Consider the following 14,999-nt stretch of genomic DNA (forward strand, 5'->3'; position numbering starts at 1 on the left):
TTTTTCCGTCTGCAGGTGTCGAATTTCAATTTTAATTCGGCCTTAATCAATTTGGATAACTTCCGCAAATTAAATTTTCGGTAGACTGTAAAATGCATGCAACAAAATATAATTGCAAAGGTCACCAGCGTCGACTAACAGAAGATACTTCACTCTTCGATTCAAGAAATAAATTCCCGACAAAAGAATCAAAAATAAACGAATTAATAAATTCCCAGCAAAAGAATAAAATAAACGAATTAATAAATTCCCAACAAAAGCGAAAAATAAACGAATCATCGATGAAAAAATCCACGGTAATTCGAAACGTGTCCGTACATTATACTCGTCGCATTATCCTGTGCCATTATAGGTTTCATTACGAGAAGTGCATTTCCTTTTCCGATCCGCAGCAAGGTCGGCCATGTGTGCACCTCTCGGAGCGTGTTCACGCGGGAATCATTCGTCTCGGGCCGGCTTCGACGCATTCGTCATCAACGCGAGATCATATCGATCGGACTCGTGGGACAGGATAACCACGCCGCTCATAATTTGCATGTCTCGACCTGGTGCCACCGGTAACGAAGACTTATGGACGCGAATCGGTAAAACTTTTCGAAGGAAAAACATTGGAAGGGAGATTGCGATCGAATCGCGATGCAATATATAATACAGGGCCCTCCCTTCAAGGGTCTTCGATGAGGCATTCGTGAGAGCAATATTTTTTTGATGGTCCTTGTGTTAAATTTATTTTAAAGATATTTACTGACAATTTTGTATTTTACATTGATTTATGATATATACATTGATGTGTCATGTGTGCTATATGCATGATGTCATATGTGCATCGTTATGTGTAGGATTACATATGTAGGATTGCACGAATGTATTTCATGTATGTAGCATCATACATGTGTGTAATTTTATATAAGTAGGATTGCATATATCTATGACTTCATATATGTATGACTATACATGTGTATGATTTCGTATAAGTAGGATTACACATATGTATGATCTCACATATGTAGGATTGCACGAATGTATTTCATGTATGTAGCATCACACATGTGTATGACTTCATATAAGTAGGATTACACATATGTATGATCTCACATATGTAGGATTGCACAAATGTATTTCATGTATGTAGCATCACACATGTGTATGACTTCATATAAGTAGGATTGCATATATCTATGACTTCATATATGTACGATTATACATGTGTATGATTTCGTATAAGTAGGATTACACATATGTATGATCTCACATATGTAGGATTGCACGAATGTATTTCATATATGTAGCATCACACATGTGTATGACTTCATATAAGTAAGATTACATATATCCATGATTTCATATAAGTATGACTATACATATGTATGATTTTATATAAGTAGGATTACACATATGTATGATTTCATGCATGCATGATACATATGTATGGTTCCATACATGCATGATACATGTGTATGATTACATACATTCATGATTACACCTATGTAAGATTGCATATGTGCATGATTACACATACGTATGACTTCATAGTTTCATATATGTATGTCATCACATATGTGATACATTAATAACATTATAGTAGAAGTTACACTATATGATATACAACTGCACCAAATTTTTGGACAACGTTGAATAACTTGACCCATCACGAACATAACAGCAGACACTACAGAAGTCTCATCTTGTCAGTTTCGAAAGAGCTTACGCAACATCTGATAAAGCCTGATAGCACCTAAGTTTGAAAGAAAATATAAAATGTTCATTGCAATCATTAGCAGTTGCAACAAATTTCCGGGTAACGTTTAACTTCCCTGAAAACGAAATTACAAAAGTCTTTACTCCGTCAATCTCAAACAAATTTATGCCAATGATGATGTGTATTTAAAAGTATCGTATTTGAATGAAAATGCTCATCAGCAATTCCAACAAACTGAGTAATGTTTAACAAGCTGAAGACATTCGAAATCAGTTTCAAAATACGTTCTAAAGAATGCATCCAGAAATATTTTGAATGAAAAGGATTCGTCGAACCGATTAACATCGAGTAGGCTCGTTAAGGTGTCGCAAGCTAACGAGACGAACGCAGGTGCGGCCTGAAGGAAGCGTGAAAACCGAAGCGGGCACGTGGCCAGAAACCCTTCCGGCTGAATGTTTAAAGAAAGGCGCAGGAAAGTCGGTCGCGTGTCACGATGCGACGGTGATTTGTCGTGGTGTTTGTGTGCGCGTGTACACTAAGAAAACACGCGAAAAGGTGGCCCCGTGAGTTAGGATAGAAGGGTTGCGGACCGGGTATACCTGGTCGCGCGGGACCCTGCTCGGATAAAAGAACTACACGAGATAAAGAAGAGGGAGAGAGAGATCGTATAAGGAGAAAACAGAGCCGTCGTAGCCGCCACGTGACCCCATGCATGGTCCTCCATTCTTTATTGGAATCCTCCTGGCCCAACCTGACCTATCCAAGGTGAGATTTATCCGACGGCTTTACCTGCCACCACCTATACGATACCTTAACCTTACTGTCTCTAGCTATCGGGAATTCCCGTTCTCATCCTGGGTCGAATTTAACCCCTTGCTTTGACGAGATCAATTTTACTCAAATTTTTAATACGCTCCAATTTGGAGTTCAATTTACATAGTCAACGATTGAATAACATATTGAAATAACGTTTCAAACTTTTGTCTATTTTATTATAGCTTAATTGGGCAGTTCTGACTGACGCACCTGACAAAGAAGTCATAGTACAAGGGGTTAATAACAGATGACATTTCTGCATCTTCACATAGTGGATGCAGAAAGTACACATGTGAAGGGTGCTTTTGAATCAAGCTCCAGTCGTTCTGTAGCTTCTGAGGAATTTGCATCAACCAACTAGTTTATTCTTCATATTCTAATTAAACATCTGAAGAGACTCTTCATAAACATCTCACAGACAAATGAGTCACAGTGCAAGGGGTTAACAGGTGACATTTCTGTATCTTCAAATTGTGGATGCAAGATGTCCACATGTGAAGGGTGCCTTTACATCAAGCTTGACTTATAATATGTCGTTCTGTAGCTTCTGAAGAATTTGCATCAACCAACTAGTTTATTCTTCATATTCTAATTAAACATCCGAAGAGACTCTTCATAAACATCTCACAGACAAATGAGTCACAGTGCAAGGGGTTAACAGGTGACATTTCTGCATCTTCAAATTGTGGATGCAAGATGTCCACATGTGAAGGGTGCCTTTACATCAAGCTTGACTTATAATATGTCGTTCTGTAGCTTCTGAAGAATTTGCATCAACCAACTAGTTTATTTGTCACATTCTGTTTAAACATCCTAAGAGATTCTTCATAAACACCTAAGTAATCTGTGGCTACAGAACCACATTCGACCTCTCAGATTTTTATACAAAATTTTGGAGGGATCTGATTGAAATCGCACATGGACATTAGTGTAACGCTTGAAGATATAACGCGTATGACATGATCGAGTGAAAATCGAATACGTGAACGTAATATGTATTGAACTCGTAAATCGCGACTAGCGGAAAGTAGAGCACGCGTGGCCGACACGGTGAGTAGCTCCGATGCAAGCGTCTGGCACGTTAATTTTGCATTGTTTGTTGCGGGACGACACGCGTCCCACGAATTTCAATCTGCGTATGCAAATGCGGTAACCGATTTCCATAGAACGGGCCATGGAGCTACCACCTACGAGTCACGTGCCCACCGGTTTTCTTGCCGGTAGAAAGGAACACGCGAGTCGAGGTATAATAGGCGGGATTTCGCTGGAACTAGCCCGAAGCGTTTCGAGGCAGGTTCCGGTCGGGGCTCGAACACTACTAGGCTATAATCGGTAAGCAGCCTGGACAATGCAAATGAGACGGCATTATGCGTTCCCCGGGCGTGATGTAACAACGCAGAAAAATGGCAAGTCGCTTCCGGCTCACAGCCGAAACCGTGGATTTTCATTAAAGTCTCATTAAGTGCGTTCGAATGCCTAACCGGCGATCCGAACCGCCGATAATTAGCCGGGAAACTAACGGGCAACGACGTTAATTCCCGGTGTTATATTAATTAACAGAATCTCCGCGAACAAATGGTTTAAATGAAATACGTTAAGGGGGATCTTTATTAGGAAAACAAAGCTGGATGAAGGTAAGCTGCCTTGCTACAGATTCACCGCCAGATGTTATACTGCTATCTACATTGATTATCTAACACCGATACGGGGAAAAAAAACATTGAAAAGATTCAGCCGGAAAAAAGAAATGTTAGAGGCTCTTCGTTATTCCGCCTCTTTACCTTTACTTCCAGTAATCGCGATTCAATTAACACTCAGCTACGGTCTATATTTCCGTTTAACCTAATATTTCCGACGTTTTTCCACTCTTTTATCGAAACAGATAACGTTTCGAAATATAATGAACAAAATATATCAGATTAGCGTTACAGAAATGAACACTTCACGTGTACCTACAATTAGCCTCGAACGTGTAACATCACGTGTCGATACTGGTCGATCGCGCAATCGTTCAATACGTAACACGAGTGTACAAGGATTTGCTTTTCTTGGAGAAAAAATTAATACCATTGCCGGACATTTCTCATTCGTTCATCCTGCAAGTTGGACTAAAAATTTGACTTCGTGTAACTTTAAACTTACCGACATATAATGTGAACTTAACTTGAAATTAAACATGAAGTTAAAAAATAAATAAACAAGTGACGAAACATAAAGTAGGACAGACATTTATTCTTTATCTTGATGAAAATCAATTCTGATTTTAAGGAATGTACTTTAATAAAATATGTACCTTATAATAAGAAACTTGTGGAGCGGTCATTTGACCGGCTTGGTAGATTCAGTGTTAAAGACATTGCTATTTGAAGACATGTAGATGTTGGAATATAGAGGCTTGGATATTGTGAGGAGTTTGAACATAGGAATTTGTGTGTTCAGCAACTTGAAGATTTAGGTGTTTGGATGCTTTGGAGTTGTAAGAAAGGGGACCAAGAAAATTGAAGACATAGACACTTGGTACCTTGCAATTTGAGGATGTAGAAATCTAGGAATTCAACCACCTAGCCAAAAAATTTAGAGTCACAGAAAGTGGAACTAGAAGTGCAAGAAAAATTGAGAAACTTCAGATTTGAAGATCTTCACAAAATAATTCCAAAAATCTGCAAATGCAAAAATTTAGAAATTGAACATCCAAAATTTGAAAAACCTAAATTTACAAATGTACGAACTTAAAAATGAAAAAATCCTGAAATTTGCATAAACGAGCCAAAGCTAAAGACGTCAAAGTGTAAATTGCGTAAGTCCTGCACGGATTTTCCTGATTTTCGGGCTATAATCTCGCGTAGGCAGTCCGGAAACGGGCCGGCACATTATTCATTCGAGTTTGCGTTAGCCCACGAAATTTACACGAACGTGAAATGCGTGTTAGTCGAGCTGGGGCCCGCGTTTCCGGTCGTTTCTGCTCGTCTCTCTTCCTCTTTCTCTTCCTCGCCGCTCGAGGAGCGTTGTCTTTTTATCTCGGAGCCCAAGAGCCAAGCCTTCATTTCTCAAGTGACGCGCGCAAGATTGCCGATCGATAAAAGGCCGTTTCACCCGGCTCGCTAGTGACGCGAATCGCAAAAATAAATATATTATTCAGGCAGGATTAATCGATCGTTGTGCAGTGTCAACAAACGATTTTCTTTCTCTCTTCTCTTTTTAAATCGTTTCGCTTATAAAATCGGTCGGGTTAAGATTCAAAAGATCTAATAAGTATGTGGTCTCTCGTTATATCACCGAAATTTTGCTCTGATTTAACTATACAGAGCGTTGCACCAATTGTGTTAATTAAATTTGTATAACATGTCTTATGTCTATGTATAGCATGTCTTTAATTTTAGATCTATAAAGCGAAATAAAAAAAATAAAATTGTATATTGGTTAATTTTTTATCTTCACAAAACGTTTAAAAAAATCGCGAATATCCGTAATGTAAAATTTGAGACCCGAACTGACTTTCGTAGGTTAATATTAAATCCCCTTGTATGGCCCCCCGGTATATGGCCCTTCATCTGATACGGAACATATTAACAGTCCCTGATGAGACTATCATTTCATTTCTGGTATACACAGCGTGTAACTCAAAAGGAGATAAGAATCGCCGATCGATCGATTCTGCAATTTCCGCTAATTATACACCGCACCGTACCAATCGTGCAATTAATTATGATAATGCATGGCGATAAATAAATCATATTTCGCGCGTTTAACAGTTTATCGGACATTGTGAGAGGTAATTTTTAATAAATTCGAATTGAATAGTGGTTTTAACGATTGTCGAAAAGGCGCGGGTGCGTTCGTTAGCGAAATCTCGAAAGATGGCGAGGCACTCGGCCGCCGTCGGATCACTCGCGTGCGGAAAATTAGACTCCATTCCGATTCGTGAGAGTACTCTCAGCTTCGTTTCGTGGCTTCCATAATCCTTGATGTTCTTCGAGTTTCGTGCGCCGACGACAGTTCCCCGAACTCGTTTCCTCCGAAACCAACTCGAAGAAACATCGCACGACTTTGTTTCTTCCGATTGCACGATCTTTTCTTCTTTCACCGATCACTCTTTCAACCGACAATCAGTTCCTTCGAATTTCTTCGATGATTTTTTCACACAGTTCGAGTCGCTTTATTTTACGATCGGAAACAAGAAGACGCTTTATTACGAAGTTCTAATATAATGAAAATTAGTAACTGGTTTTTGTTTGATGCGGAAAAAAGAGAATGAAGATGTATTCGGATGGCGATAGAATCAATTTATCAGCGACGCGAATGTTGTATTTACGATGGATAATTTGAACGAGAACTGCAATAAACATGACTAATAGAACAAGAAATCGGACTTGATATTTGTAATGCGAGTGGGTAATAGAACATTTACGGCCCTATATTTGTAGAGGACTTTTTCTTAGTTTTAATCGGGGAACGTGCTGACTTCGATGGTAGAAAAATGAAGCATCCTGTATATGACACATAGCGGTTTAGTGCTTAGAAGGACGTGGAAACATGTGTGGAAGCATAAACGCATGGACACATATGTGTAGGAGTATCATATGTGGAAACAACACATAATACAATGTGTAGAAATACAATACATAAGAGTTCAATGCATGGGCACATATGTGTAGGAGTATCATATGTGGAAACAACACATAGTACAATGTGTAGAAATACAATACATGGCAGTTCAATGCATGGACACATATGTGTAGGAGTATCATATGTGGAAACAACACATAGTACAATATGTAGAAATACAATACATAAGAGTTCAATGCATGGACACATATGTGTAGGAGTATCATATGTGGAAACAACACATAGTATAATATGTAGAAATACAATACATAGCAGTTCAATGCATGGACACATATGTGTAGGAGTATCATATGTGGAAACAACACATAGTACAATATGTAGAAATACAATACATAGCAGTTCAATGCATGGACACATATGTGTAGGAGTATCATATGTGGAAACATAACACATAGAAGTACAACATGTAGAGATACAATACATAGATGTTCAATGCGTTGCAATCTAACCATAGAGTACATGAATATACAGTACATGTATAACATATGGTGGTCTAATATGTAGAACTATGATGTGTGCAAACACACACGTAGAAGTACAACGCGTGGAAACACAACACGTAGAAGTGGAATACGTGGAAACTGAACTTGTGAAAATACAAAAAGTAGAATTACAACGCGTGGAAATACAGAGCGTGGAGTTACGATGCATGGAAACACATATGTAGAAATATTACATATACGAAACCTAATGCGTAGAAATATAACGTATAGAAGTACAATCCATGGAAATACAATAAATGGAATTACAACGTGTGGAATTACAAAGCGTGGAGATACGACGCATATGTAGAAGTATCACATATGAGAACCTATCACAAACACAACGCGTTAGAACGCAATATATAAAAGAACAACACCTGCAAAAATAAAGCACAATTTACAACACGAGAGCGTTGTAACTCACGGTGGTCTCCGTGAATCCCTACACGCCATAATGGAGTATCGCCACTACCGCGCATTAAGGTACACGAAAAAATGGCGCTGTAACAAGAATCCTTCCATAAAAGAAAGGAACAGAAACTCTGAATAAAAAAGCGCATATGTAAAAAGCGAAGACAGACACGTACAGGACATCGAGGTATGAAATCAATATGGAGAGCGTATCTAAGAAAATTATTGTTATCGAACGAGGGGGTCATCCAGCGTGAAGCGTTATTTCCAGCTATGGACCTCGCGGCTCACTGACGCGCGATAGAGATTGCTCGAGCATAGAATCTAATTATGTGATAAACATTGTTGCGCGGCACACCTGCCCGTAAATAACATAGAATCAAACACGTATCACGTTACACCGTAATACACGTAGAGAGGACCCCGGCCCGTAGAACAGGTCCGTAGGCCCTGTTGAACTGCAATCGGCTATCGAAGATAGCCACAACAAGGTGCGCGGTCCTGCGCGTGTTTCTTGCCAGGATTAATTATATTCCCTCTGTATCGAACATATATTAGCGGGGCTAGAAGAAGGGGATCGAAGTAATTACGTTTCCCCTGCTATGGTGTAATCCGAACGGACAAGGTCGTTCGCGCGAAAATTGCAAAAAACATGTGTAAAGAAGATTGTAATACAACGCGTGGAAGTACAACACGTGGAAACTGAACTTGTGCGAGTAAAACGCGCGAAAATATAATAAGTGGAATTACGACGCGTGGAAATACAGAGCGTGGAGATACAAAGCGTGAGGGATACCACGCATGTAAATACATATGTAAAAATATTACATATATGAAACCTAACGCGTAGAAATATAACGTATAGAAGTACAATCCATGGAAATACAATAAATGGAATTACAACGGGTGGAAATACAGAGCGTGGAGTTACGAAGCGTGAGGGATACCACGCATGTAAACACATATGTAAAAATATTACATATATGAAACCTAACGCGTAGAAATATAACGTATAGAAGTACAATCCATGGAAATACAATAAATGGAACTACAACGCGTGGAAATACAGAGCGCGGAGTTACGAAGCGTCAGGGATACCACGCATGTAACCACATATGTAAAAATATTACATATATGAAACCTAACGCGTAGAAATATAACGTATAGAAGTACAATCCATGGAAATACAATAAATGGAATTACAACGCGTGGAAATACAGAGCGTGAAGATACAAAGCGTGAGGGATACCACGCATGTAACCACATATGTAAAAATATTACATATATGAAACCTAACGCGTAGAAATATAACGTATAGAAGTACAATCCATGGAAATACAATAAATGGAATTACAACGCGTGGAAATACAGAGCGCGGAGTTATGAAGCGTGAGGGATACCACGCACGTAAACACATATGTAAAAATATTACATATATGAAACCTAACGCGTAGAAATATAACGAATAGAAGTACAATCCATGGAAATACAATAAATGGAATTACAACGTATGGAATTACAACGCGTGGAATTACAAAGCGTGGATACTCTTTCATTAATTGAAGGACTCATTTGTGCATCTTCTGAAAAATAGAACTACCTTTGGAAAACAGGTTCTACATAAAGTACAACTATGGTGAACAATCCGAGAATTGTCTATTGGTTAAATATTCTTGTAAACGAAGTCCAAGTAATTACGGTTATATAAGGCGGCCATTATCTGGGGCACTCTACGATTTCACTTAAAAAAATGAGTTTTTCGTGGTATTGCGTTGCTCATCGAAAATAACCGTCCTCACGATCACGCGCTTACGTGGAATATTTATTCAAACAAGCCTTAGAGCTCTAGCATCTTATCGACAGATACGATATCGGTTAACATTTTTCACCAGCCACGTCGTTTGTTTGCCGTTGCATTTTCTTTCTTTTTTTCAACATTAGTGCAATTATGTAGACTCGATCGCACGCACACATGACCGACAGGTAAGAGGACGATAATTGCCTGGCGGATTAATCGTAATATACTCCAAGCCGTTATCGATGACACGAAATCAGAGATAACTCGACATTTTATTCACTTCTTTTCCGCGGTTGATTATCGAGGCTCTCGCTTACAAAGTTGCTCAATTTCGCGCATGTAACGATTTCGCAATAAATCGATTATATTATTTTTTACGGGTAATTTGCAACAAATTACCCGGCTTATCAGTCTCGCCGTTGTTTACCTTGCATTTTATTGAAACTAATAAAAGATCCGGCTGTTTAAAATCAGATAATGATCGGCTGGTATCGTTTTAATTACGATCATTCTTATGTTCGCCTTATCGCGGCTCGCGACACATTACGCCGCGATAATAAACACGAAAGATAACCGTGGTCGCATCGGCAGGTATAAATACAATAATATTTAGTTTTTACGGAATAATCAGCGGCTTATCGTCGGCAAACCGGAGTCGACGGTGCTCGAGCATTCTTTTTCCCTTTCAGCCTCCATTCTTTTTATCAGCGAACGGTGTCGAAATCGAGCCAACTCCTACGATAGTTTCATACGTGGCCGTCCACGTGTCCATCGAATTCCCTTCAATGAAGATAACGTTTGCTGTCAATTTTATTAATAAACTGGATCACGTCCGTATCGCGTATCTTTCACGGAAACATGCGGTACGCCACGAAATTTTAGAACCTGAGGAAATTTAAGAAATTAGTAATTTTAAAATTTACAAGTAAACAATTTAAGAATTCGGAAGATCAAAAAATTGAAGATTTCAGAATGCATTTAAATATTTTGGAAGTTGGGAACATCGAGTTTCTAGAAATCTAAGAATTTGCGACTCCGGGAAATTTCCAAAGATAGAGATCTAAGAAGTTTTTAAAAAGAAGTAGAAATTAAGGCGAGATATTAAGGTGTGCCAGGAAAAAGCACATACACAGCCGAAAACTCCAATTTCACGTGTGACTCATACGATTAATAAGGCGTAAATTACGGACACACTTTAATCAGGCTTAAACGCAGATTTCTTTTTTAGATAAGCACGATTACGGACGAGTGGCGCTCGTCGAACGACCATTATTCCGTTTTCCACTAAATAACGATGCTGTCGTTTCGATAACGTACTACATAGATTTTTTTTCTATTCGACAATTATTGCCATGAGCAAATTATATTAATAAGAACGACTGTATGAAGTACTACTATTTGTGCAAAGTATTTATCAAGTATTAAAACTAGTATTCTAAGTTATTAAAGCAACTCGGTATTCATCAAGTAACACTTAATATTCATCCAAAGCGTCCATTAACTATTAAAACTAGGTATTAATACTTAGTATTCAAAGCAAGTAATTATCAAGTGCTAATGCCACGAATTAATATTAATTAATGAAGTGCTAATATTAATTCATGAAGTACTAATATTAAGTCCGGTGCGCGTTATGCATATGTATACGAAGGTTCGCATGTCGTTAAAAAGCTCATCTCGGAGCTGTCACGGTAAAACTAGCATCGATATTAATACTTGCGCAGCATTAACCGAGCGTAACAGAGAGCCCTATTGTAAGATCAGAGCCGACGCGTCGTCCGAACGTGTCGAGCGAAACCTTTCTCTCTTCTCGGGCTAATTATATTCCCTCCGTACGCGTACAAATATTCTTTATTACCTTGTACGCTCGCGAAACGATACGTTGCACGAATTTATCCAAGAAGAATTCCCTCTTATCGCCGAGGGGAATCGTGCAGGCTGCACGCTCACGGCGAGCGAGGAACGCGGAGCGAAACGAACCTCTTCTAAAAGGGAATTTACCTTCCCATCGTAAAACGCATGCCGGAATTGGCGAACGCGTTTTGCGTATGGAAGCGCGAACCGAGAAAACCCGTTCGTCCTTTCAGGTAACGCACGTTTTTAGAGGGGTTGCATTACGGAGCGAACCGACAATAACAGACCATTTCCAGGCAACAAAAGGACAAGGTGTTGCGGGGGTGTTCAGTATGTACCATTGACAGCTGAACCACGATTTTCCCCAAAATCCAGCATGGTTTCGTGTTACCCCGTCGACAAACAGCGGCTGCCGTGACGCACGCGTTCGATTTATACCCTTTGATCACTGCGAGGACGATACTTTGGGAAACTATTTTGTATTCCTCGATCATTCGACGAAATTTTATAATTTTGCAGAAGAATTTCCTTGTACGTAGTTTTGACAAAAACAAGTTTAAAGATATTTTCAACTTCGTTAATTAATGAACGCAATAAATCTATAAACGTAATTATTAATACAACTGATACGCATTATTAATCGCTGTTATTAATTATTCGCGACATCGTTTAATGATCGATTACCTAAACGAAAAGAGTGATAAGAAGATATTTTTCATTTTCCCAAAAATACAGTAAATATTTCAAGACTGACACAGCCCTTAACCCTTACAACTCTGACCTAAACCCACATGCACGATCCACGAAAGATTAAAAATTTTCCGAGAAAATGACTGACTCGAATTGCGCAAGCGGATGCAAAATTGTGAACCTGTTAAGTTGCAGGTGTATTCAAAGTGCTCTTAATCTGACGATTGTACAATACGTTGCGTCACTGCGACTTATCAACGCACGCGTTCGTCATCGCGATACCATCTGTTCGCCGAAAATGAATAATAGAGCGCGATAAGAAATTTGCATGTAATTCAGACTCACCGTTCTCGTTGCCGCGGAGAGGTCCGGTGGGGCTGCCTCCGGTGGAGACTCCTTCGTCCTCGCTGCTGCTGCTGCTACCATCGCTAGGGCTGTAACTTCTCCTGCTAGCCGTTCCTCTGATCATCTTCTGTCCGCTGGCGGTGCCGTTGTTGTTGTCGTGCATCCTACCTTGCAGTCTTTCGTGCATAGTCCTCACGCGCGAGTGCAGCCTCTGCTGTTGAAGGGAACCGACCGAAAAGTCCAACGGTTGGTCGATCTCCGATTGAAGCTGCTGCCTCTGTGCTTGTCCGCACACCGAACCGGCGATCAAACTTTGCGCCTGGCTGACTTGCTGTCCTATAGGCGATACTTGCTGTTGTTGCTCCTGATGGACGCTACTGGGCGGACTCCACCACTGGTGGCCACCCTGGATAGACCTCCAAGCTTCTATGGTGTTGTTGTTGGTCGGGCTGGTCTGCTTCTGTTTCTGTTGCTGCATCTGCATCTGCTGCTGAGACTGTTGTTGCTGCTGGGCTATCGCAACCTCGACCAGGTTGTTGTTCTCCAGCAGATGCATGCTGGGGGTCTGCGTCATCGACGGCAAAACGAAAGGGGAACTTCCCACCGAGGGTGGGCTCGGCTCTTGACGTTGCCGATGGCTGGAATGATGGTGATGCTGCTGCTGTTGTCTGTGCGGCTGCTGTTGCGACGTTTGCTGCGATTGATGATGATGTTGCTGCGAACTAGATGGTACGACGACCGGAGGCGGAATTTGCCGGACGGTCCGCGCGGCCTCGGCGACCCACCGGCGCACCGCCTCGCTGTCGAGGCCCGCCAGCCCTGCGGACTTTGCCTTCGACTGTCCACCGGGCGATGATAAACCCTTGTCGGGTATCAGGCCGGGCAGCGCGAGGACCCCGGTGCCCGCCACCGCGACCCTGGGTCCCGAGACGCCCCCGTAAGCAGCCAACGCCGCGAGATCCAACGTGGTCACCTGCTGGTTCACCTTGCCGAACGAGCCTCGCTGTTCTGCCGCCGACTCGAACGATACCCGTCGATCACCGGCCCGCTCACCCTGTCCACATCGGTGCTCGGCTATTTTCGAGCCGATAGGTCCTTGCTCGAGACTACGGTTATCCTTCCGTATCACAATACGTATATTCCTGAGGAGACACTACACTCGTAAACGCGCACGTTCAACACCTCTCCGGCTCCAGGTCTGTCACGGTCACCGGGTGTACACCGACTACCCCTCCGATTAAACGATCACTCCCGATTGCACGCGGCTATCGAACGGACTAGCGTGACACGCTACTGCATAGTTCCTGGGCCCCGTGGTGTTCACCTGTCGCACGACTGTCAACCATAGAACGACCGCGCAAATTTCGAATTCCCACTGGCGCCAACTGTCAGCTGTGTTCACTGTCGCATGTTCGCCGCGCGAAGATTCGAAAACCGGTACTGTCCCCGTCAACTGTCATCGACACACGTCCGAGCGTGGAGCACGATCGACGCGAGCATGTTCGAAGACCTCTCGTGGAAAACTGTCACTTCGGTATCACTGTCTCACTACCGACGTACGCGATGTGTCCGGCGAACGACACGTGCCAGGATCGTTCCGTCATATGTTAACGCGGTCGGATTTCTCGTTTCGCGCTGCCGAGCCGAGGCGTGATCGTGGAAATGGCAGAGTATCGTATTATCGTAGGCACACGGGCATCCGCGACGAGCTACGGCGGTGGCAGCTACGGCTGCGGCGGCTGGTACGGCGATCAGATGCTGTCGCGTGCATGTGTGCAGCTACACTAGAGGGCCCACGTACGCCCGGTCGGCCGCCTACCGGCCACGGGGAACCGCGGCCGCGTTAGAGGTGGGGGAGTTGCCGAAGAACGAGAAAGAGCGAGCTATAGCGACTCGGAGCGGAACGCCGGGCCGAGCGACGAAGAGCGAAACGGAGAACACCGGACGGACGCCTGGACGCTCGTTTTTGGTGGGGAAACCTGAAGCGTCGGTGGGGAATCGAGCCTCCAATCGCGAAGGAACGCGGATCGCGCGCGGCTCCGCCCGGCTCAGGAAAGGCGAGCTCTTTGCTCGCGAACGCGAGCGCGCCTTTTTACCTCGCGTGTACCGGCTACTACGAGAACACCACCGCCACAACGAGAGAAGGTGAATGCATTTGCATACGAGAGAAAACCGGCCAATCCGATGCACTCTCTACCCCCTCTGTCGAGCGATGCCGATTAGGGCCTTTCCACCGATTTCACTGTCAGCAATCGCTATACATGCTACAGTGGCTCGT

General features: G+C 42.1%; 1 protein-coding gene across 4 annotated transcripts in view; it reads right to left on the minus strand.

Moving 5' to 3' along the window:
• LOC100875025 (uncharacterized) overlaps window positions 1–14,607 on the minus strand; it is a 131,242-nt gene extending 116,635 nt beyond the window's left edge. Inside the window, exon 1 of one of the 4 annotated variants that reach the window (XM_076533998.1) lies at window positions 12,722–14,607. In XM_076533998.1, the coding sequence (XP_076390113.1) occupies window positions 12,722–13,295 (574 nt within the window). In that variant the 5' untranslated portion in view covers window positions 13,296–14,607. The remainder of the gene's footprint in view (window positions 1–12,721) is intronic. The other 3 variants (XM_012282107.2, XM_076533999.1, XM_012282115.2) reach the window with 3 other exon arrangements.
• Between the last annotated feature and the right edge of the window lie 392 nt (window positions 14,608–14,999).

This window comes from Megachile rotundata, chromosome 7, assembly GCF_050947335.1.
Source record: "Megachile rotundata isolate GNS110a chromosome 7, iyMegRotu1, whole genome shotgun sequence".
NCBI classification, from domain to species: domain Eukaryota; kingdom Metazoa; phylum Arthropoda; class Insecta; order Hymenoptera; family Megachilidae; genus Megachile; species Megachile rotundata.